Raw genomic sequence first — 24,116 nt, 5'->3', positions numbered from 1 at the left:
GGAGAGGGTTGATAAGTTCCAGTCATTGTGAGTGAAGAAAAGCATCATAAATACCAGACATTGATTGACATTGGTTTACAATGCTTGGGATGCATCCTTGTTCTGCGTGGGGTATCCAGGAGCCTAAACTGGCAGTGAGAGCAGAGAAGTATCTTATTAACACTGGTGGCATAATTCAGTGGAGTAGGGGACAGAATGTGTTTCACAAATTTCATTGTTAAGGGCAGGTTCTTTTGAACATGTTTTAAGTGGCTGCCTTTTACTTTGAAAATGGTGCTTTAGATTATTTTCATCTGTTTTCTCTATCTGCCTGATTGTTTTTAAACTGCAATATAGAACCTCATTAAATTGAACCAGTCCATGAATGTGCCCTAGCTTTATGTGGAAAAACGTAATTGCAGAATTTTAGAAGTCTTAACTGTAAGTAGCCTGAAGTGAAAGCAAACACTACTTTTGTTTTAGTATATCTTTGATATTTCACATACATCTTAAGATGACTGCATGTGATTGCATGGCTTTTACATGTGTAATACTTCACAATAAACATTTCCAGGAGGTTCCATAATTGCTAGCCTGAGGTTTTTAGCTCAGATCTAAAGTAAAACTTGTCTTTGGTTGGAAAAAGATGGTAATTTCTGATGGTAATTAGTACAAATTCATAATTATGTATTGGGAAGAAGACCAGAAGTAATTAGTGTGTTGAAGTATTTTTATCGAATTATACAATATAAAAATTAGTAAAACAATAACAATTTATCGTGAGGCAGGCATGATCTTCCTTTGCGTTTATTTTGTTGAAGCCCTAACTTGAAATTTAAACTTCAGAATTTCAAGATTACCATATGCTCTTTGCCTTCAGCTTTTGACATGATAGCTTGTAGCATTGCCTGGACATTGTTTTCTGTTGTTACAGTCTCCTCCATTCGTAAAAAATATCCTAGAGCAGCATAATGGAAGCGTCATGGTTTTTTAAAACGTTTGCATTATCCTTGAGAACATACAGTTTCTGATCATTCGTGTACTCAGTCAAATTTTGTGTGCCTATTATTAAGTAGCAAGTAAATGGCATCAGAGAAATGTAACAATTTTCTGGTCTTTTATTAAGGAGTTTTTTCATAAACATTATTGTAATTGTTATAATTGATGAATTATTACAGTCATTGATATGATGCCTTCTAGTGTCATTCATGCCAGCAACACTGATGTGTTCTGCTTCATCCGAAACATTTCGACATTTTCAAAAATGCTTTATTTTATTGTTGTGAAGGTTATCAATTTGCAAATTACTTCTGCTGTTCAAACTACAGCTTTTGTAATATTAACTCCTGGGAAAAATATCCAAGTATTTAGAGGCAACTATTTGAAAACAGAAGCAACTGAAAGCAGTAGATAGAATTAAATGTATGACTGTTGCTGCTATTTCTGGTACAATGCACAGTTTTCTCTACAAAAGTAAAAGCATTATGTAACCATTTTTCACCAGTTTAAAAGGTATTACAAATAATGGAGTCTTTTCAAAATAGAAAAGAACTTTAAGAGTTCTGTATCTAGAAAAAGCTCTGAAATTTATATTATTACTGAGGGTTTTTTTGAGCATGTGGAAAATGAGCTTTCTATTTTCCATTGCCTTTTAAGACTCTCTGTTTTCTGAAAGGTCATAAACACATGCCTAAATCAAATCTTTTTCAGCAGAATATTCCTCAATCTCAATAATGTATTCCATAATAAATTAAAAATTCCTAAGAAAATTTGAGGCTCGTATGAAAGGGAGCTAGTATGAAAGGGATCCAGTAACCAGGGAAGCTTCCAGAGCTCCTGTGGAGGAAACAGTTGGGCAACATCCTCATGTCATGCATCTCATGCTTGAATAGAAGTCCTGGATAGGACTCCCTACTGTATCGAAGAAACTTTTTATTTAGGGCAAGTATAATTATTTTCTTACTGCTGGAGACTTAGGTTTCCTCCTGCTCATAGTTCTTGTAATTTCAAGCTAATGTGCAAAGCATGTGGTATTTTTGTGTGTATGAAGACAGTGTTCCCCATCCACAATTTACTACTGCATATATTGTATATATGGAAGCATATATTTTATGGAGTTGTTTCGTCAATTTGAAATGTGTTAAAACTGTATAAAAGAATTATGTTCACTCTACATGCATCACAGTAGTAGAGTCAGACTATAAATAATATCTTCTGCTTTGCCTTCCCTAAACTTTTCAGATGCCAAATAATGTACTGACTATTAATGTTTCCAGGCTTTGCTCTCTGTACATGATACTGTTGCTCAGAAGAACTATGATCCTGTCTTGCCCCCCATGCCTGATGATATTGATGAAGAAGAAGATTCAGTTAAAATAATTAGGCTTGTCAAAAACCGGGAGCCCTTGGTAGGTAACCCTGTCTTTTGGTTTGGGGTTTTGTGTTTGTGTGCAGGGTGGGGAGTGCTCAGATTATGAATGTGAATGGGTGACATTAACTTGAAATGTGGATAGACAGACATTAAATGTGTTATTCATAACATTGAGTAATACACTTGTGACTTCCATTTGCAGTCATTATTAGTAAAGCATATGAAATAAATAATAAGATTTTGTTCATTCATGGTGTTTAAGCAGTGTATATGTGAGCCAGTCTGCACATTTAGATCAATAACATATTCGTATTTTATCTTGAATTTGAATCATGAACTTATTTTAAAATGAGAGACAGAGAATGAATCCCCAAAGAAATCTTGACCTGTGTTGTGAACTGTGCCTGTTAGCATTCATGTAAAAAAATGTGACCTTTCAATACACTGAAAAGAAAGCATAAAAACATATTTTAAAATACTTGAATTGAAATCTGGGCAAATTTAAGATGTCTGTTGTTGTACTTTGCATTATGAATACTAGAAAGGTAATATCTTCTTGGGGATATCTGGAAAAATGAAAGGACTAAACCTAGGTTGTATTACAAGAATATTAAATGCTTTACTGATTTGGTTATTTTTATTTGCTGTAGAGTGGGAGTCATCTTGTATAAAATTTAGCTATATTCTTTTTCTCCTACAAACCAGTGAGAACTTTGTTTTATGTTATACTGGATATTTCTTTTAATGGATAGCAATCCTGGGGAAATATCTGCAAAGTTACTTTGAGAAAGTCATGATTTTGTACTTGAGATGATGGTGGGAGAGCGATGCCTCTGTTAGACATACAGGAGTAGCTTGTCCCTTACTGTCACCCTAATTCTTGAAGGATTTCTGGCATCAGTAAACAAGAAATGGATTTTCATGTTGACAGACTGTAGGTGACTGTGGGCATAATTACAAGTTTGACCATATGGAGAGATTTTACTGGTTTAACATACTAAATACTTTTCCCCCAAATATTTATTTTCATTTTTTTCATCAAAGAAATTATTTGAGGAAGAAAACAAACTTGCTTTCCTATTTAGTATCAGCAAGATTATTCGTTCTGAAAGATGTGTGGAAATTTGAACATACAGTATGAAATGAGGCCTAATTGAGCATCTTATTTTTAGTATTAATTAAAACACCCTTTTTTTCTAATTTGTCAGAAAAAAACTTAAGAAAATCTTAATTTACATAGTTTCATATTACAAATACGATTCATTACTAATACTTTTGAGTTGAATGCCATGTTAATAGTATCCCAAAATGGATTGGATATTTGTAACTTTTAAAACAAAACTGAGAGATTTTCTGAATATGTGTATGAAATATGTAATCTGTTTATTGGCTTTTGAGATTTTAAACTCTCTTAAAGGGATGCACAGAATTGCCTAAGCTAAAGGTTATCCTTGTACTGTTGCTCCAGTTTCACTCTTGCCCATTCACTCCTGTGGGACACTGAGCTCTCCCAGGTTCCTGTGTGTCTGTTTAACCCCAGCTGGCAGCTCAGCCCCACTCAGCCGCTCGCTCACTTTCCCCAGTGGGATGGGGGGAGAATCGGAAGGATGAACATGAGAACACTGGTGGGTTGAGATAAACAGTTTAATAGATAAGGCAAACGCTTAGATAAGGCAAAAGCAAAGTGAAGGAAGGAATTCATTCACCGCTTCCCATGGGCAGGCAGGTGTTCAGCCATCCCTAGGGCGGCAGGTCTTCATCAGCTGTAACCGTTTCTTGGAAAGAAAAACAGCATCACTCCAAACATCCTCCCTTCCTCTTTCTTCCCCCAGTTTTACTGCTGAGCATGACAGCATATGGTGTAGGATATTTATCTCCCTGATCAGGTGGGGTTGGCTGTCCCAGGTGTGCCCCCCGAACTGCTTGTGCACCCTCAACCTCGTCACTAGGGGGGTGGGGAGCGAGCAGGAAAGGCCTTGAGTGTTCAAGCACTACTCAGCATTAGCTAAATCGTCCGTGTTATCAACACTGCTTTATCACAAATCTAAAACACAGCACCATATGAGCCATTGTGAAGAAAATTAACCCTATCCCAGCCCAAACCAGTACATTCCCTTAAAAGGTGCATCCACACTTAGCACAACTCTTGTGCTAAGGAGGTAACAAGGTAACAGAGAAGGTTTATTAGAGGTTTTACTAGAACACTACAAGTACATATGTCATGAATGCTGTTACAGCTGAAAATAGTTTCCTAACCCTACAATAAACAATAAACAAACCCGGCAATAAAGAGTAAGTTCCAAACATTCATTTTTTTCAGTTTAAGACTTCTTGTTTATTTACCAAGGTGAAAACAGCCTTATAATGGAATCTGTCATAGATCTGTGCTACTAGGAGGAGGCAAAGGGCGTGAGCTAATTGCAGCCTACAACTACTTGAGGGGGGAACTCCCAAGGACAGTAAAGGCAAACTCCTCAGCAGTGAAAGATGCTAAAACACTGGGCAATGGCCACAAGTTGCAGCCCTGGGAGGTTTAAATGAAGAATTAACATACGTATTTCATTAGGTGGGAAGTTCAGAACTGGTGCAGACTAACAGAACTTGTGGAATCTCCAGCCTATTCCATAAGGAAATGGCTGGGCTGGCAGTAGTCCTGCCCTGAGCAGGAGATTGGCCTGAATGACTTCCAAAAGCTGTCCTTTATTCAGCATTTCTAAGGTTGTACCTTATCTGTATGGGAAGGGTGTATTTGTGATCTTTCCAGATCCTCAGCCTATCTTGATGTTTTGTTTTCACTGGAGAAGAGCTTATGGTGAGTTGTGTTACTTACTCTCCAGAGAGAGTTCAAGGAAAAGTGTGTAGTGTCCTCCTTCTCTTCACTAACCCACCTTTAATCCATTTGAACAATTATTTATGTTCATGTCAAACATTAATTTCGTTGTGGTAGATTTATAGTGACTTACTGTCACACCATCACCACAATACTTAACAAACCTATTATTTGTGTCTCTCTCTTTCCTAGATTTTTTTCCCCTTAGGTGAGGGTGAGAAGAAACATGGATAGTAATTCAGATAAGGTCTTACCAAAATATAGCATGGCAGAATAAATAGACATGTTTAAACTATATTAGATCTACTGAATCTACTCCCAAAGTTCTTTTACTAAAGAAAGGATATGCTATGGTCTGTGTTTTACTGAGCTAATTACAATTTCATTTTCTATTTATTTCCATGTTCTTTTAATGGCTTTTCCTTCAGAACTTATTGTAAAGTCTTGGATATTCTTAATACACATCAAAGAGTTTCTAGTTGTTTGGTTTATCTATTCACTATTCTCCGGTCAAAAAGTCTGACTTCCACTTGCAGCATTCTATCAGAATTCTACTACTAGAAGCAACTGAGCTTGAGATTGGAGGTACCATATGATATTTTTTACTGGCATAGAGACTGTCTGGTTTCTTGACTTGAAGATACTGAGCTCTTTGAACTTTTCCTTCACCTCAGACACAGTCTCATACTCTATTTGTACCGAAGCAGTAGAGATTGTTTCCCTGCAAAGCCGTGAGCTTAATGTCAGTTGCACACCCTGGACATTCTGAATTGCATTTCCTTTGGATGACTTTCAACAGTACTCACTGTGAAGCAAATAAGTCACTCTCTTAACTTCTTTGGAATATATCTAGTGACCGTTTTTATATAAAACTGCACCACATTTCCTCTTGTACTTGTTCGTGCTTTTCTCCGAGTTAAGCACCTCACTGGTGTTCTGAGCCAGTGTTAATCATATATGAATGAAGCCTGAGTTCCCAGGAGTAATCATTTCAAAAGAGAGGGAAACACATGGTTTGTGGGAGGGCCTTCTGTTTGCCAGATTTCATCAGTTCAGAAGTCAGTGCTGAACTTTCCCCCAGTGTTTTGGAAGAGATGTTTTAAACTTGTTAATCCTTCCACGGTATTTGATTTGGTCTACTTGCAAATGCTGTTCTAGCAGCATCTCCCTCAAGTGAGGTGAAATTGTGTTATGAGATTTTATTCTAACAAAGAAATTTGGAATATCTCTGAACCTTACATAAAGAGAAATAGAAACATCTCTTTTCAGAGAAAATCCACAATTCACCTGGCTATAGTTATAGCTTTTTATCAGAAGTTTATGGCTTTTTATCTGGTAGCTTGGAGAGTTTTTACTTATGCCTAACTCTCCAAGGCATTTTCAGGCACAGCCCTGTTCCTGCTTAGCAGTTCTGATATCTGAGATGCTCAACCATGCTACCAGGAGTTCAGTTCCTGGTCTCTCACTACTTCCAGCTCCCAAATGATATTCCAAGTTTGTTACAGCTGTTATTCTGAATAGGATGCTTCTTCACATTAAGATGGTTGCTTCTTCATCACGCAGATTGATTTCACATAAATCTAGCCATTTGGAAACTAACCTCTATGCCATTCCGTGTCTTTAGTTAAGAGAAAAATAGGCAGCTCCAGAGAATGGACCATGCCATCTATTTGAGGTGCCTGACTTAATGAAAGGATGATTCATTCTCCAGAGCTGCCTATCAGTTTTCATCAATTATAGGAGTAGCTTGGACACCTACCTTGGACCACATAACTGATTTCCATAGCTGAACTTGGGTGAAATGAATTGTGGTGATTTAAAAGACTCATTTACATGTTCTGCCTGTGCAGATTCTACAGCTTTCACTTGCCTTTCACTTAGTCCCTGTAGCTCAGTTCTCATTAGTGAATGAAGCCAACTGTTTTTTAGGTGGGATTAATTTGGATGTAGGGTCAGCTTTAGTCTACATGTAAGTGGGCATCAACTTTTAAATAACTCTGTAAGCTAGGTAACTGATATTTGCACTTTCAATAGAGAATGAATTAAAATAAGGCTTATTGAAGTACTTGCATTCAACATCTGCACATGCTTTTGCTTAACAGGAAGGTGTGCAATGATATTACTGATGAAATATTTTCAAATTTTCAAATATTTTCACATTCTCTTATTAGTAATTTATTTTACGGGCTAATATTTCCTTCTTTAAAAATAGAGGCTTACAATGTTTATCTTCTGGAACCAGCAGATAAATGGATGAACTAATAAAGCTCACATCTGTGAAACCCTGAGTAATGCTTACCAATCAGTGGTACTACACTAAAAATGGGGAAAAAAAAAGGCAACCAAAAAACAGTGAGAGAGCCTTGCTGAAGGAGCTTGTATTATTTTTAGTGCTTTTGCATGGCATACCTTTAAGCATTTTCTCAGTCTGATCACCATATGGCTCCCAAACTCCTTATTTTTCTCTTTAAAAGTATTTTAAACTGAGCTATGCTATTACATCTGTATATGTCTCATTTAGGGTAACTTACACTTTTGGCTCACAACACTGAAAATATTTTCCAGCTCTCAAGGTCCAGTCTAACCTTCTTCCATTTTTAAAGCTCTAAATGAGGAGCTGCACTGCACATGTAACTGAAAGTACTGGAGCTGAACATCTTATAAGGAGAATTTCTTGCCAGATTATATGTACCTCATAGTTTAAGCAGGGCTGGCAGCAGCACAAGAGAAGCTGCTTTTTCAGAAAATCAACTCTTCAGGTTTTCAAAAAAAAAAATCCGTTTGTGTTTGATGATTTCTTTTTAAGAGTTCTAAATTGGGAGGGAAGTGGAATTTTAGGAACCTCCTTTTTAATTTGGGTACTATAGGTGCAGTGAAATACATAAACTCAAACAGTGCTTTTCATGGACCTGCCCATTCACTTTGGGTTTGCCATAGAGGAGTTACTGATAGTGAGCAAACTCGGGTTAAATAATTTCTCTGTAATTTTGAACTTGATTTTGTCCTTTGTTTGAAAATTCCAATTTAGCTGTTATCTTCACTGGGCTATCTTTCAGATCAGTTAATCTGTGCTAGGAAAATTAATTTTGTGCCAGTACTGATAATCACATGGAGCATGAAGTGACTGTTCCACTTGGACAAGAGCCTTATTGTTACTTCCAGATGCTGTCTGGGTCAATCCTGTGGGCTTCAATTGCATGCAGTTTTTTTCCTAGGGTCTGTCTAAAAAGGCTGGTGAAGTGAAGAACCACTTCAGGCTGTCAGTCATCACTTGCCTTTTGCATTTGATGGCATTTATTGGTGTTGACTCTGGGTAAAAGGCATAAAGCCTTTCTGATCAAGGCTTTTCCCTGATTAGTTAGGAGAGCCTCTGTTTTCTACAGACAGTGTAATGGAAATGCCCTGTATTTATATTTCCCTCTAACATCCTAATACTACTATTTTTTTCTTTTTGATAGATATATACAGAAAAAAAAAAGCCTTTTACTCCTAAACAGATAGAACTTTTCAGATATTAGTAATAAACATCAAATCAGTAGCTGTTGCTGCAAGGTCAGAACTTAATATTGAGCTATAAGGTAGAATTGTTAATATGCAATTTATAAATTATAAAAATACATTTGTTTAATATATTCCTAATGATTTGCAAGTCTTCTTGCACAGAAGTCTGATCATGAGTTTTTGAGTGACATTAGCTGCAGCTAATTCTGTGTTTTTGAAACTCTCACACTAATTTGAAACTGTAGTGCAAACAAATGCTTACTGATATAATTACATAATAAACAATACACACAATTAAGGCTGGCAATTTGCAAAATTACTTTGCTTATGGATAGAATTTTATACTAATAAATGTAAGATATAAAATGAAGTGCACAAATGCAGCACGTCAGTTTTGCTATGGAGTGCTGATTATTGTTAAAGTTTCAGCCGGAGTGAATATTATATGGTGACTGTTTTAATTTTTCTCTATTAGCAATAAATGAAACTTGCATATAAAAAGTATAAATGATCTCCCATTTTTTGTCTTAATGACTTGTGCTGTATTTCCATCTTTGATGGAGAGGGAAAGGGAAAGAAGTTTATTTGCAGTCAGTAAAATTGTTAACTCTAGAGAAATCTCAACCCTGTTACTCATTTGTACATTTTTCAGCTTTATGTTCCTAAAAGACTTAAAAATTGAAGAAGTAATAAACATGATATTCATGTTTAATCTAAACAAATATAGAACAGTACCTACTTTAACTGCTCAATGTTCTTTTATCTCAGTGCCTTGCACTGTGTTTGTGTAATGCATGAAAACAGTCATGACTAATTCAGGAAATGTTCCCCTCCTCTGCATTTCTGTCCTGTGAGTGTTCCAGGTGAGCCCCAACATACAGCGGCTTTTCTCAAATTCATGTTCGTTTGTTGATAACATTGTAAAGCAAAATGATGATCGGTGGGTGCACGGACAGTTCTGAGCATAAAGTGCTATGAACACAGATACATTTTATGTACCATAGTTTGTAATGTGGCCTGCTTTAATGTAGGAATAACTATTTATCCGTTTTCAGCAGTAGTTTAATACAATTTTAGCAGCAGACTCAAGTAAGGTACACTGCAGTTAACATTAAGTTGAAAAGCAAACTTTTTCCATCATTTTTCCTTTTTTTTTTTTTTAAAACTGTGTACTCACAGAATGCATGTGTTACTTCTGAATGGAAAAGAAGGCACATTTTAAGAGGATAGTTATAAAGCAACATATTTTGTATGTTCTTTTCATGAGCAAGTATCATTCCTGGCTTATTCACTTACTAATACAATGTCAACTTTTTACAGTTATACATAGCAAATGGTTTTTAGTGTAGTATATTAAAATTTTGGTGAGATTAACCAAACAACTTTTTTTTTTTTTTTTTTTTACCCAAGGGAGCTACTATTAAAAGGGATGAACAAACTGGTGCAATTGTGGTGGCCAGGATAATGCGTGGAGGAGCTGCAGATAGAAGTGGTAAGGTGTTGCTGCTCATCTGAACAAGATGAGATAAAATGGCATATTTGGTAGGAATTAAATACATCAATTAAATACTATCAGAAACAGAAGTATTTCGGCTCTGGACACTTTTGCAAAATGATATTTCAATACTGGTATTCATGCTGATTTTTTCCCCAGTTCAGTTGCAATGAGGTGTCTTTGAGTTAGCAGATACAGTGGGATTTTTAAGATATATCATGGTTTGTTCCAGTTGAAGACATCCACTTAGAAATCATAGAATATGCTGAGTTGGAAGGGACCCATCAGGGTCATCGAGTCCAACTCCTGTCACTGTGCCAGACACCCCAAGAATCACACTGTGATGGGATATGCCAAGGTTACAACCTACTGATGGAGAAACTCAGGGTGCTGGCATTATTTTATATTAGAACATCCACTTGGAGTTTCAGCTGGTAGTTCTCAAAATAACAGCACATCCTTGACTTCCATTGTTTAGTTTGGGATGATCGGTGTCTGCAAGAAGTCCTGAACTATACACTAAAGTGCCTCTGTCCCTGAAGAGAATCTAGGACAGCTGTGTTTTACTCTTAAATGGGGTATTGGAGTAAAGATAGATAGATAGATAGATATAGATAGATAGATAGATAGATTAGCAAGCATTTGTGCCACAATTTAGCACTCACAGCTAAGTGATCTTTGCAGTACTTGCAGCTGTGTAGCAGTAAGAAAGTAGAATGAGAAGAAAAAGAATTGGCACAGACATTTTTGAAACTTCTGCATAAAAGTCCAAAAAGTTGTAGAAAAATGGTACTAATTTTTAGGAGAAAAACAGGGAGGTGAGTAAACCAACCATCTCCAGCTTACCTGGGAGGACAGTAGCTGTTGTTATATTTACCATATATTCCTCCTTTTAAGTTAGAGCTTAAAGTGTATGAACAAGGGAGAAGCAAACTGAATGTTAATGGCAGATTTTGTATAATACAAAGCTACAGTTTCACAACTCCTCTTTTTCTTCTGTAGGTCTTATTCATGTTGGTGATGAACTGAGGGAAGTCAATGGTATTCCTGTAGATGATAAAAAACCTGAAGAAATAATACACATTTTGGTAAATACCAAACATTTTAAAATTAATTTAGGAGACTGAAGAAAAAGTAATTAGACTTATGATTTCTACTTTATTTCTTAGGAAAAAAAGCATATTCTAATATAATGTCTTTACTTCCAGTGCCATCATTAACAAACCTTCTACTGAAGAGTGATTTCCTACTCATTACATATATATGCAATTATGGATTACTTGTGAAGAGTTAAATACAGTTATATGGCTATAAATATGTTGCAGAATGTGGCAGACTTCAGTGTATAATCTACAGTTTTTAAGGCCCACCATGATCTGTTGAATTCAAACTCCGTGTGACAGTTAATTCCTAATACATATACTAGATAGACTATATAACTGGTTTATTGAGATTTTATTTGGCATTTATTTGCATTATATAGCTATATATTATTCTGTTTGCGCTCCTCGGAACTGCACAGTCTCTAAAGTGGGGCTCATTACTGACTTAGAAAACACTATTGCAAATTAAGTAATTTAGACTTTTTCAGAAATATTTAATATTTTTACATAAAGAAACTAATGAGGGTCATGATAACTCTTTTATTCATGCTGTAGGCATTTCTGCATACATAAATAGCTTACTTTCCTGCCGAATGGAGTGTCTCACAGTTTCAGTTCAGTAAGCAAGATGATTCATTTCAAGTGTTAGCCTGCTGATATTCATACTTATTATATGGTTTCATGTTCACTACACAACCATATTTTCCTGCAAAAATTAATACTTAAAAATGTCTAGAAACACAATACCTCGAGAAAAGGTGTGAACGATTTCCCCATTTACCTCTTCGAGGTACAGTAAAAAACATCAAAAGCTAGTTAGAGCTTCTTTCAGAAGTAACAAAATTATTGATTCCAGTCCTACGGCGGGTGAAATAAGAACTTGGCCGCTGCTTGTCAAACAGTGAGCTCTGGGAGCGCAGACATGCCGGCAGAAGTTATGTCTCGCTTGGTAGTGGACAGGCCTGTTTCCATTTTGCTTAAATCGTTGGCTGTCTGTGGCACTCGGCGAGTTTTATGAAACTTGTCGGCTGCATGCAATAGTAGCAGAGGCTCCAACTGATTAGCACTTCCTTCAATAGCAAAGTGTCACTGAGGCAGTGGGAATATATTGTGGTTAATAAGTAAAATGCAGCCAGACACACTTTAAGTGGGATATAGGAAAGATGAATGGATGAGGTGGTTGATGATGGCTAACTTGTTTTAAGATTTATAGTAGAGGGCTTTTTTTCCATTTAGTACACGTAATATATTCAAATATGTTTTTCTTTTCTAGTTTCTTAAAGTTGCCAAGCGAATAAATCCCCCCCAATAGCTCTCTATGATAAATATGGCACAAGCCTGTTTGAATTTTTCTATCTTTTTTTATTTTGAAAAATGAAATGTTAGTTCAATTTTTCCAGGGATGTCCAAACTATGCCAGGAGTCCAGCACTTGCTTCTAATATGCATACATTTTAACTGTAGCATTTTCCCCTGCCTTCAGTGCAGAACTGGGACCTCTGAACCATGCAGGCCCCAGTTTTTAACAGTCCGTCTCTGCCCACCAATGAAACAAATAAAGCCAAGCATTTCAAGCGCTTTCGTGAGGCAAAGTTTGGTTTAGTGAAGTTGTCAAACTCTGTGGATCATGCTTGGGAGAGGATAGATTCATTATATTTGAGTATTTTTAAATTCATTTGAATTTCTTTATCTTTTAAGTTTTCTTTTAAATTCTCAGTGCATTTTCTTTTCAAATGTTCACCAGGCTCAGTCTCAAGGAGCAATTACATTTAAAATTATACCCAGTGTGAAGGAAGAAATGCCAATGAAGGAAGGCAAGGTAAGCAAAACTATTTCAGTAACTGTTAGGCTGAGGATATGTATTGTTTGCTTGGATGACAGAAGCAAGAATGGGATTTATGCCTCTGGACTCCATTTTTGTAATGTGACAGTGTGTAGCACTGTACAATTCATTAGGCAAAAGCTGAATTTATGAGTGGGTGTAACATGGTTCTTAAGCCCAAGCTCTACAGCTGTGAAGTTGACATAGGTAATCCTCCACCTTCTGCGAGGACCTGGCTTGCTCCCAAGGACTTCTTTTCTTCCATCGTCCACTAGGCAGAAGACACTGGATAGCATCTTGGTTCCAAAGTACCTTCCCTTGTGTTCCTCACATGGGCACACTCTGCACCTGCAAAGTCCTGCTTGCCTTAGAGCCTTTACTCCATTGAGGCGGTTGCAGAAGCAATGAATTGAATGTTCTCCGTATGAACTTCTAATGTTAGACGTCCATAAGGATGTTTTACAGCAGTAAATGTTTACATGGTTTTAGTTTAATGGTTTTGAACAGTAGAAAGAGAAAAGGGAGATATCTTTGGATTCCATTTAATATTTTGATTCTAAAGATAAAACATGGTTTGTTTCAGATGTTTATCAGAGCCCTATTTGACTATGATCCTAATGAGGATAAAGCAATTCCTTGTAAAGAAGCTGGACTTGCTTTCAGAAAAGGAGATATCCTTCAGATCATGAGCCAGGATGATGCAACCTGGTGGCAGGCCAAACATGAAGGTGATGCCAATCCCAGAGCAGGCTTGATCCCTTCAAAGCATTTCCAGGAGAGGTGAGCTACTGAGAATCATAATTTCATTATTTTTTTTGAGAAGGGACTGATTTGCTAAGTTGTTAGCTTAGCATAGCTGGCATGTGTAATGCTCATAGATTACATGGGTATGATAAACGTGCATTTGCAGCAAGACAGCTGAACTTGGAAACATGCTGAAATACTTTGGATTTCCTTATTTCTCTGGCTAGAGTTAATAATGACAAAAACTGATAGGATAACACCGATCCAGATTGAAAGAAAAACCATATGGAAAATAGCACATCAGTATCTGTATTCAAACTGATGTGCTATGCAGGAATAAGAACTGCAGCAGGTTTTGGAGAGCTTACAAAAATTTGGAGCTGAAGATTTAATTTTTTTAGATTGTGAATAGATTGCATGGTTTTAAGTTAATTTCATATAAAATCTTCTGGATATTTTGCAGTAGTCTCATGATGTTAAGTGTTTATAAATCCCAAACTTACAGTGAAAACTGAGGAATTTGTGTCTTTCCCCCACCACCTCCCATTTTATAGGAGATTTGCACTAAGAAGACCAGAAGTGCAGATTCAGCCACTGAAAATTTCCAACAGAAAATCATGTAAGTCTGTGAACCTGGAATAGAAGTAATACTCCAGATATCTAACCTTAAAAAGTAGCAGTTAGTTTCAGCCCTGTGACTACAGGATACATTTCTCCTGGGCACAATAGCTTCTTGGTCACATTGTATCAGTAGGAAAATAAATACAAATGCTGAAATTAAAATCTTTAAAAGCAGCTAACAGCTTTTCCCCAGCCCTCTGACTTGGTTTTGAAGCTCTGAGCCCAATTAATATTTTGATATATAGTATTTCAAAGGTTGAAGAGTGTTCTTTTCCTGTTGAAATAGTACATAATTGGCTCAACAGTTTATATGTTTTGGACTGCATAAATACAAAGACATTTATATTGAGAGTAAGATAAAAGATCTGATAGTCTCTCCTTCTCTCCCCCATGTAGTTGCTGATTTTTTGTGTCTGTGAAGCAGCAGAATTTTTAAAAGTCAGGACATCCAGTTCATTGATATGCATTCACAGAATCAGTTCTTAGTGGTTTATAAACAAATTAATTGTTAATAGTCTCTGCTTTTAGATACAGTAGTTGCACAATATAAGAAAAATAAGCTCTAAGAAAGTGCATACATTGAAACAAATATTTTCTCTTGACTGGAATTTACATCAACATCTGTTTTAAGTATTATTGCATATTTTACTTGACCTGTTATTTCTTTCAGTTGTACAGACTCATAACAAAGTGAGCAATGTAAGAAACTATCACGCTTCAGTAGGATCTAAATCTTAAATACAAACATTGAAACAAAAAGTATGGATACTAAGGCAAACAGTGGATGCTGGCACACTAAGTGCAAAACTAAATACTTTTAACTTTAAAACTCCTCAACAAGGTTTCTGCTGCAGTTTTCCTAACTTCTTGCTATGGCTGTTGTGTTCTGAAGCTTGACAATTACTGTTATTTTTCTAATAATCTGCATTTTCTCTCTTTTATTCCATTTCACTGTTTGATTTTGTGCCCTAATGCTACTGTTAACTCCAAAGGCCTTGATTAGCTTTGTAATTACAGTAACTGACTTTATAGTTGCACTATAGCTTTTCTAATATACATAGACCTTAGAAACAAAGAGGAGCTCCTCCAGCTTGTAGTAAATCTGTTGTTTTTCTAGGTTCTAGGTCAAGTTGCTCTGCCCCAGTTTTGGAAAAGTGTCTGATCCCAGGGTATAGCTATTTCTCTCTGCCCACTGTTCTTGAATCTGGATAATATCCTCAACAAGAGCCTTCAATTAAGGTGGCACTGGTGCTTTTGAAGAGGTAAATCAGCTGCTGCAGCAACACTGCATGAATTCTTTTGTAATGGACTGCATCTTTCTAGTGACCTTCAAGTGAAAGGTTTTACAAGATGCATCTCACCCTCCCAACTTGATTGGGAATTGCCAAAATTACAACCCAAAGAAGACCCACAGTACGATGTCTGCTGTTGTCTCTGCTGTTTCCACTGACTTTGCCTTAACAAGCTTAAATGGGGGAGAAGAGTTTGTCTCTTCCTCCCCTTTCCTTTAAAACACGACAGAACGTTAGGGTCAAGCAGTATGCCTATTATTGCTCTGTTTTGGAACTTTGAACAAAGCAAGTTCCAGCTAAATGCCATGTAGAAATCAGTGGTGCCTCTTGAAGGAGGAAAGACTGCAGAGTAATGTAGGTTTGTCATTCTTCCTCTTCCCATTTCTTAAGACGGTCTGCTGCTACATCTGTCAGATTTCCATGGGAAGAGAGGAAGTACTGTTCTGAGTAAAGGTTCATCCCTTTGTTCAAAGACTAAACATGTTTTTAGTGCTGGGAGGGAATTCAGATCCTTCATAGAGAAGGCATTTTTAAGATCAGAATTCGGCTCTAGAAAAGATTTTGTGACTCGGATGTTGCTCGAGTTGCTCTGAGGAAAACCTTCCACTTGCTTGGATTTTCAGGAATGTTGCACATAAGCCGGGAAACTCCGTGCCTTTGTGCTCTTTCTAAAGTTAGTCAGCTTTTTGATGTTACCAAGGGCAGCAGTGAAGCTGTGAGATGTGGAGGCCGTGTCTGTACTTGCAGTCACCTTGCCAAAACTGGGAGATGCTGCAAAATTGTGCATTGCTCAGCTGAACAAACAGCATTCTGCCAGTATTGCAAACGTGTAAGGAAGGTAACATTGGAAAGGCCTGCTGGGGCAGATTGGGGTTTTTAGCCCTTTTCTGTAACGTGCCGTATGGCCCAATGATTATTTCCCCGTATACGAAGGTGGGAAATTGGTGATGCTTGATTTTATCAGATCCTTTTTTAATCCTGTACTGCAGGCCTTCAGCTTGTGTAGGGTTCTCCAGGGTTTGGAAGGGTAATTGTGTAGGGAAACATGTCTGTAGATCATCCTGAACCAGCTGTGTGTTGAGAGGCTGCTTGCTATTGCAGTTGATCCCATCCAATCAAGTGACCTGAATTTCCTTAGTAATTTGAAAGGAAAGGGCAATTCGCCAGCTGATGTTTTTATGGCTTCCAAAAACAACAAAAACTTGTTGACTTCAACAGAGCTGCTAATAGAAGTCCTTTTCCTGACAGGACTGAGAGTTGCACTAGGAAGCTTTCTTGAGACATGATATTTAGCAGTGGATGTTGGCCTGCTCTGCTTAGTCAACTCATTACACAGTTCCCATGTTTTGTAACGAGGAGGAAACCTGGGCACATACCTTTATTTTTAATAAGGAGAATCAAGATAAAATATTCTATTTTCTTGGATACCCAAAAAATGTGAATCAGCTCTGGTTTCTTAGGTGGGCTTCCAGGGTAGTAGTGTCTTTATACTTGAAAATTAATCTAAAAATTAGTCAAAATCATATAACATATGAGAAGTGTTCTACAACTTCTTTTTATCCTCTCTTCTTAAGCCAGTTCTGGAACTGGAAAGGACTGTTGCATTTATCTAGAGAAAGACCTCTCTGAAACATAGTCAACAACTGTATTTAAAGTAACATTAACATCTATCAGGATTTGCTTTGATAATTAAATATGTTTCAGAACCTGTAAGATTGGATTACTTTTGAGAAGCCTTCTTTTTGTTTCCTATTTTGAATTTTTTACTCTTTTCAGCATAGCAGTGCATGTTGTGTAGAGTTGCTAATAGTACACATATTTGTATATCATAAATTTGGAAGCAAAATAAAGGTGGGCTTTTTTGGTGGTGCTCATATGCATACACTTACTGAGGAAGGAGAGAATACTTTCCATACAACTTTTACAACAAGAGTTATTTGCACTGAAAAAACCCCCAGAAATATAACCTAGTTTTAAGTTATTAAAAGGATGAGTTTATAATGGAAATGCCAAATCTTATTTTCACTTTCATAGCCAGGTCAGCTGTGTCTATCTGTAAATACACATATCTCTCCCAGCATTTAGCCCTTTTCTCAAAAGATAAAACAGAATCATTGTCACATTGTACCCACTAAAGTGAAAAACATTTAACATGTCATGTACACTGAAGGAGGGGGCAGAACAGTGTACACTCCATATTGAAAGGTAAGTGAAATCACACTTTTTCATTTGCAAACGGGGAAGTTGCACAGTTTGATGGTATCTGGGAGTAAGGTTGAAGGAAACTGATTATATAGATGGAGCCTGCACTGACAAGAGATGGTTTTACATTGAGAGGAAGATGCAGAAAAAGTAGGAATAAGAAAAAACAAAGGAAAAAGGGATGAATTGTATTTGATAAGTTTTAAAAGCATGAGATAAGTGGCAGTTAGATGTTCTGACCTGCTGCTAAGATTCATATGTAAATTCCCAGGCTCAGGGTTAGTGCACAAATGATGGAGGGATAACAAACCTCTGAAGCATTTTTAGCATTCTTTTCCAATACTTAACAGCAATGACTGTTCAGCAAAAAGCAGCACTGTGCATTAAAACTGTGAGGAAAATTATGCTGGGGGAAAAAGTTATAAGAACAAGCAAGCATAAAAGAGAAAATGGGAAAATGCAATGAAAGTAAAGGAACAGAGATGCATGGGATTGTGTGAGTGACTGACCCTTGAGGTGCTGAGATGGTGGATGTGCAGTACACCTGACCAGGTGTGAGGGAGCTGAGGGACAGAAGGAGGTATGGTCGCTGTGTCTGCCTGCATGCAGTCAGCTTCTGTGCATCTGAGCTTGTGAGCCACTGCTGAATGCCAGCTCCGCAGAAACCTGCTCACCTGGTACTCCTCAATAATACTTAACAGCGTTCCTGCATTTAGGAGGTCACTTAGCTTGGATGACACAACTTTGTAGCCAGAGTTGTCTCTGTGGGTTCTCCTGTCGCTGCATGATGGCTAAGTTGGAGTGATAGGAGACTCAGTACAGGGAAAAATTCATTTGTTTAATAGCTCCCAGTTTGTTAACTTGAATACAAAGACTACTCATGCTCTGACTGTAACAGTCATTGCCAACAGGCTTGGTTATTCCTGCATGTGTAGCTTACTTTAATTTGTAGACAAAAGTGATCATCTGGTTTTTTGAGAAAAAAAATTCCTTTGAATAACAACCAAATAATGTACTATTCTGCAGTTGTCATAAACTACAATAATTGGCCAAGACATTATATTCCTTCAGCATAATTTTGCTTTCACAGCGGTTACTGTGTTTATTCTTCTGTTATGTATGTGTTGTCTCTGGTATGAAAATTACTGGTAACTTTATATTTTATACTAGCGTAGCCTGTAACTTCTTTTAGCTTGTGCAGTGCATACATCTGTGTATATGTATATCCGTACTCTGTGTATATTGTGTAATATAAATATGCATATGTATGCAGCATATACGACAGAGCTGTTCTGAGATGTCTTTGCCATGAAAATACGTTTGTTTTATATATTTAAGGCTAAATGTAAATACTTAACTGTGGCAAAGCCGTCATCATATAGTTTTTCTAAGGCTTAAAACCCATTTTACTTTCAATTTTGATTTACCATATGTGATTGGCATTGTATGAGCAAGAGGAAAGACTTAACTGCAGCCAAATGGTGTTCATTCAAACAAGATGTAACCCAGTTTATCCATAGTTGAGTGTCTTGTGAATTGAAGATTGTGTTCTGCCAACAAAAGAATTTAAACAGGCTAAAAGAATAAATGCTTTGTACCACTTGTATTTGAAGACCAAACATTTAGGATAAATGTATAGTAGGACTCTTTTGCTTGTTATAATTGCTGCACAATCTTAACTCTGCCTTTCTTCTCAGTATTTTTATGTGTTCACATTTGAAACTTGATTGCCCACCTGCAGGTAGTTACGAGTGAAAACAAAAAATAAACCAGACCTGAAGAGTTAAATTAGCACATTAACTTTTTTGTTCAGAAAGTCTCCTGTCCTTACAAATATTGACTTCCTGCTATGACAGAGAAATTGAGGATACCTGAAGCTGGATGACATTTGAGTCAAGGTCACATGAGACAGAAGTGGAAATGGATCTCATAAACTCTTGCTCTGTCCTTCACTGCGAGACTATCCTTCTTCATTTTCAAAATTGTCTTTGTAGAGATACTGTTATCTGATGGTTTTATGAGAGGATTAAATTAGATCATCTTAAATTTCCTATAGCATGAACATACATGTATTGGTCAGTCTACAAATCTCTTTAAGATAAAAACCTGCAAAACAGTATAAATGTTGATTGCTATGTGGGGCTGTTCATCACTAAAGAATCATGAGTGTTTATTCACTGTAATGCAGATCATTCTACATCACAGTTTTTTGCTTACTAAAGTGAAGTATAATTTAAGGGATAATGTAACGTTTTTGATAAGAAACTAGAATAGAGCTGCTGGATCTAATTTTAGACTGAGAAACATTTAAGTAAAATTCTTTGATGGAAATTTTGTTGAAAGAAAGTCAACAAAAGCTAAAACTCTTAATCTGGTGCTGGACTGTTCCAAGGAGTTGAGAATGTTCCTGGAAATGGCCCTGGTTTTGAGCTTCATAAGTAGTATAATTTAGGTGAGGCCCCCAAAACCAAATCTTGATTATATTTCAGTTAAAATACATACCAAAACAGACAAGTGTGTGTGATACTGGTTTTCATTGTTATAGTTTGGCATATTGGCTATGCTGAAACCTTTCTAAAATGAATAAAAACACCTACTTCCTAAGTTTCCATTGCACTTGTGTTTCCTATTTCTTTTTTCCCATTTATGTCTTGTTACAGCTTTGTTGTTGTTTCATAAACCTGTTCCATGACTATTTTCTTTGGAGCTTCCTCTCCCTTCTTACCACAATACATTTAATTGACTGTATTTCTTCTTTTCTCACTGTTTTATTTGTTCCATGTTGCCTTATGTTTTGAGTTTTTTTCACTTTGTCATTGCTTTTGTTTTCCTACTTCCCATCATATTTCCTCCTCTTTGGTCTTTGACCTCTTTTAGTCTCATATTTGTCTCTTCTAGACCTCTATTTCCTTTCTCACCCCCCTTCAATTAAGTGAAACTGTATTGGTCCCAGTTTTTCATGTTTCTAAACTTTGGAACTTTGGGCACACGCTGCATGTGTACAACTGCTTCAGGTGCACAGAGCTGTATTAGTTCATGGTGAATCACAATACAAAGTTTCCTGGCAAATAATCTCTGACTTTACTAGGGACACACAATAGCCCTGGTAGAGTTCCTTGTAAAAAGTTCAAGCTGGGAGATACATGCTGATGACTGTTCATGGCTGCATTAAGCTATGAGAACCCACTGCTTTCCAACATCTTTTCATTACAGACTGTTATTGTCAACCTTGAGAGTAGCCCAAGAAAGCCAAGAGGAGTATTAAGAAGGAAGATTTTTAACAAAATACAAAAAGTTCAGAACTCCTTCACTTTATCTCATCATTAAACCTCAGCTTGTAGACATTTTGGCTTCTGCTCTCTGCGGTCAGCTGGCTCCCTTTGGAATCCTAACATTCCCATATGGATAAGAGCATTCCCTTTCCCAGCAGGGGCCAACTCAGGAGCCTGAGTTCCCTTCAGCTGTTCTGAGCCCTGCTGCTGTAACTCCACCATCCACCACACCTGCAGGACTCCTCTGAGTCTGCAGTGGTCAGGGTTGAGTGAGTGTATACCTGTACAGACCTCTGTGCATGTGTATATCTGTACATATGGATCTATTTTTCTTCTGGTCCAATTTTTTGTGTTCAATTCAGGAGACTTTTAAAATCTGTTTATGTGAACTGGTTTTGAGTATTAGCGACTTGTTTTCAGGAGATAAGGTGCAATCTATTGAAAGTCATGGAAATGGAAATACAGAAAAACTTGTACATATCGGGATACATAAGAGGTCTCTCAGCACAGAGAAGGAGAAGGGGAGTAGTACTAGAAAGCCAGCCTGCCACCCTAGATCCAGATTTAGGGCATTTGTCAAGAACGGGGAGCTTTTAAGTCAAGAGAGGAAAATGAATCCAACGCTTTCATTCTCAAGTCACAAAGCTGTTGTCACTCTTTTAATGCACTAGATGTGGTCAACCAAGCAGTGTTCACCTCAGAGGACTTCCCAGCCTGCTTAAATCATATGGTCATCTTGAGTGTAAAAATAAACTTTAATTCAGCAAAGTCTTCCAAAATACTATTTTACAATGTAACTCCTCAAGAAAAAAGGTACCAAGAAATGACTCTACAAAACAGTGTTTTTCCCATGGCTGAAGAGACTCTTTTATCCATTTCATGACATGAAATGAGAAGACCTCTTCCATATTGTCATTCTGAGGAAAGACAAGCTTTATGGAAAGTCTTTGAAATATTTGCGTTTGAGGCATATTTATCCAGATTCTAAAGGAAATTTCAATGACATGTAGATTGTAAAATCTCTGTATAAATCTGGACCTTAGTATTCATTATATTTATCTTGCTTTTCTGTAAAAGCCCAAGGATGTACTACTACATCTACTCTCAATATCAGCAGATAAGTAAGCAGAAAGACTTAAGTAGATCTATTATATTAGGACATTGTCAGAGAAAAAATTACGAGAGTATGTAAATTCTTTCAGCATGTTTCCAGCTACAATTGTAGATTTTCAAAATAAAATTTAAAAAAAAAGCACCAAAGCCAAAAAACCTCTCCGAAATCCATCTCCAAGGGCAGTACCAGCTGTCACTGTAAGTGCAGAAAAATACTGAGATCACGTTCATGGTAGTGATTCTTAGAAATTCTAGGCTAAGACTGATTAATCAGAATTAACAAACTTTGTATTTAATACCAAGAGATCTATCATGACAACTGGGTAAGGTCATTGCTACCAAATGAATAGTGGAAGAATCTCATATAGGAAATTTAAAGTGCACATAGTATTTCAATGCCTTTTTAGGTTCTTTTCTAACTGAGTGTAGTTAAACATGTAAGTTAAACTCAGTACTGGTATGTTGGTATATGCCTCAATATAATAGGTGCTGTCAAGAGGATTTGAGAGTAGCTTACATAGCTGAATTTTTTCCTATTTATGAAGTATTAAACAATAATACTTTGTTTTTTTGGCTGTTCTAAGATGAGGAAGCGGTTGAGTGTGGTAGGTGCATTTTTCTTCTTCGATTTAACTTTTCTTTCTTGAGTTATATTTTCACTCCATTTAATGATTTCCTTTCCTATTTTTCCTTTGTGCTTCTCAGAGGAAATTGAAGGTACATGTACAAAAGTTTCCCTGCATAGCCCAATAACTTTATTTAGAGAACATGTGTTTAGAATTAAATTGAATATAGTCCAGTGTTTCTAAGAGATGTTATACATATAATGCTTTTAGATTGCCACCAAGTACATTGAATCATGTTTTTAAGTAGATAAAAATATCAGAATATTCCTGGTTGCTTCATGTAATAATCAGTAATTTGAACTATTGTTTTAAACTGCTTTCTCTCTCTTGAACTTCTGCAAGATATGCATAGAAAAGTAGTATGATTAAATAATATTAGCAACACTTGGGTGGGCTGGGATGAAAAGAGATGGTTCTGACTTAATTACATGGCCATTGAGAGGTCTTGCATTTCTAATTAATACTGACAAACTGTTTCTCTGAGATGGTAGAAAGCTCGTCTGTGTGGTATCATCGTTACTGTCTTCCCTATGAGTGTAGCTGGTTACTGTTGTGCTTGCAGCATATGTTAAAGTAATAGCAGCTGATCTCTTGTATTTTTTTTTTTACTTAAGAGGCTTTTGTTTATAAAGGCATTAGAAATTGTAGCTCATATTTTTGATCAAAGGGCCTCTGGCATGTAAAAATATACATTATAGCTATTTTATATCAAATGAGAGGATGTGTTTTTGATCAAAAACCTTTCTGTCTAATCCAGTGAGCCAAAACTTAAAGCTAAAGTCTGATAATGTATAATTTACAAAAAAGCTTGATTTACATCAGATCGTTTTGCTTTCTTTCAACTGGCATATTTTCTATTAACTGATAAAATGTGCATAATACAGTGTTAGAATCCTTTTTAGAATGTTTGTTGTCATCACAACTTTTGCTTGAGAAGGTAAAAAGATCAGTGTGCATGCTGCAAAATCCAAGAATATTTCCAGCTGAAATATAAAACAATGAATATTGTTTTATGTTTTTAAGAAAATGGCTTATTGAAGGCTTTTTAATGCTATGCTTTGTACAGTTGTCATTTTTAAAGTAATTTCTTCTGTATTTTTTGCTGGGCTTCTAACTATTCTGCTTTATTTCTTGGCTCTTATTCTG

The 24,116-nt window shown here is 36.6% G+C and overlaps 1 protein-coding gene across 6 annotated transcripts in view; it reads left to right on the top strand.

Moving 5' to 3' along the window:
* Positions 1 to 24,116, top strand: part of MPP7 (membrane palmitoylated protein 7) — a 149,842-nt gene that overhangs the window by 102,239 nt on the left and 23,487 nt on the right. For 4 of the 6 annotated variants that reach the window (XM_032688236.1, XM_032688215.1, XM_032688222.1 and 1 more), the window contains 8 exons: positions 2,256 to 2,387; positions 10,092 to 10,173; positions 11,179 to 11,264; positions 13,023 to 13,097; positions 13,684 to 13,880; positions 14,399 to 14,463; positions 22,929 to 22,949; positions 23,050 to 23,061. In XM_032688236.1, the coding sequence (XP_032544127.1) occupies positions 2,256 to 2,387; positions 10,092 to 10,173; positions 11,179 to 11,264; positions 13,023 to 13,097; positions 13,684 to 13,880; positions 14,399 to 14,463; positions 22,929 to 22,949; positions 23,050 to 23,061 (670 nt within the window). The remainder of the gene's footprint in view (positions 1 to 2,255; positions 2,388 to 10,091; positions 10,174 to 11,178; positions 11,265 to 13,022; positions 13,098 to 13,683; positions 13,881 to 14,398; positions 14,464 to 22,928; positions 22,950 to 23,049; positions 23,062 to 24,116) is intronic. The other 2 variants (XM_032688253.1, XM_032688245.1) reach the window with 1 other exon arrangement.

Source organism: Chiroxiphia lanceolata, chromosome 1 (genome assembly GCF_009829145.1).
Source record: "Chiroxiphia lanceolata isolate bChiLan1 chromosome 1, bChiLan1.pri, whole genome shotgun sequence".
Classification (NCBI taxonomy): domain Eukaryota; kingdom Metazoa; phylum Chordata; class Aves; order Passeriformes; family Pipridae; genus Chiroxiphia; species Chiroxiphia lanceolata.
The sequence above is the reverse complement of the archived record's forward strand: the minus strand, read 5'-3'. Positions and strand labels throughout refer to the sequence as shown.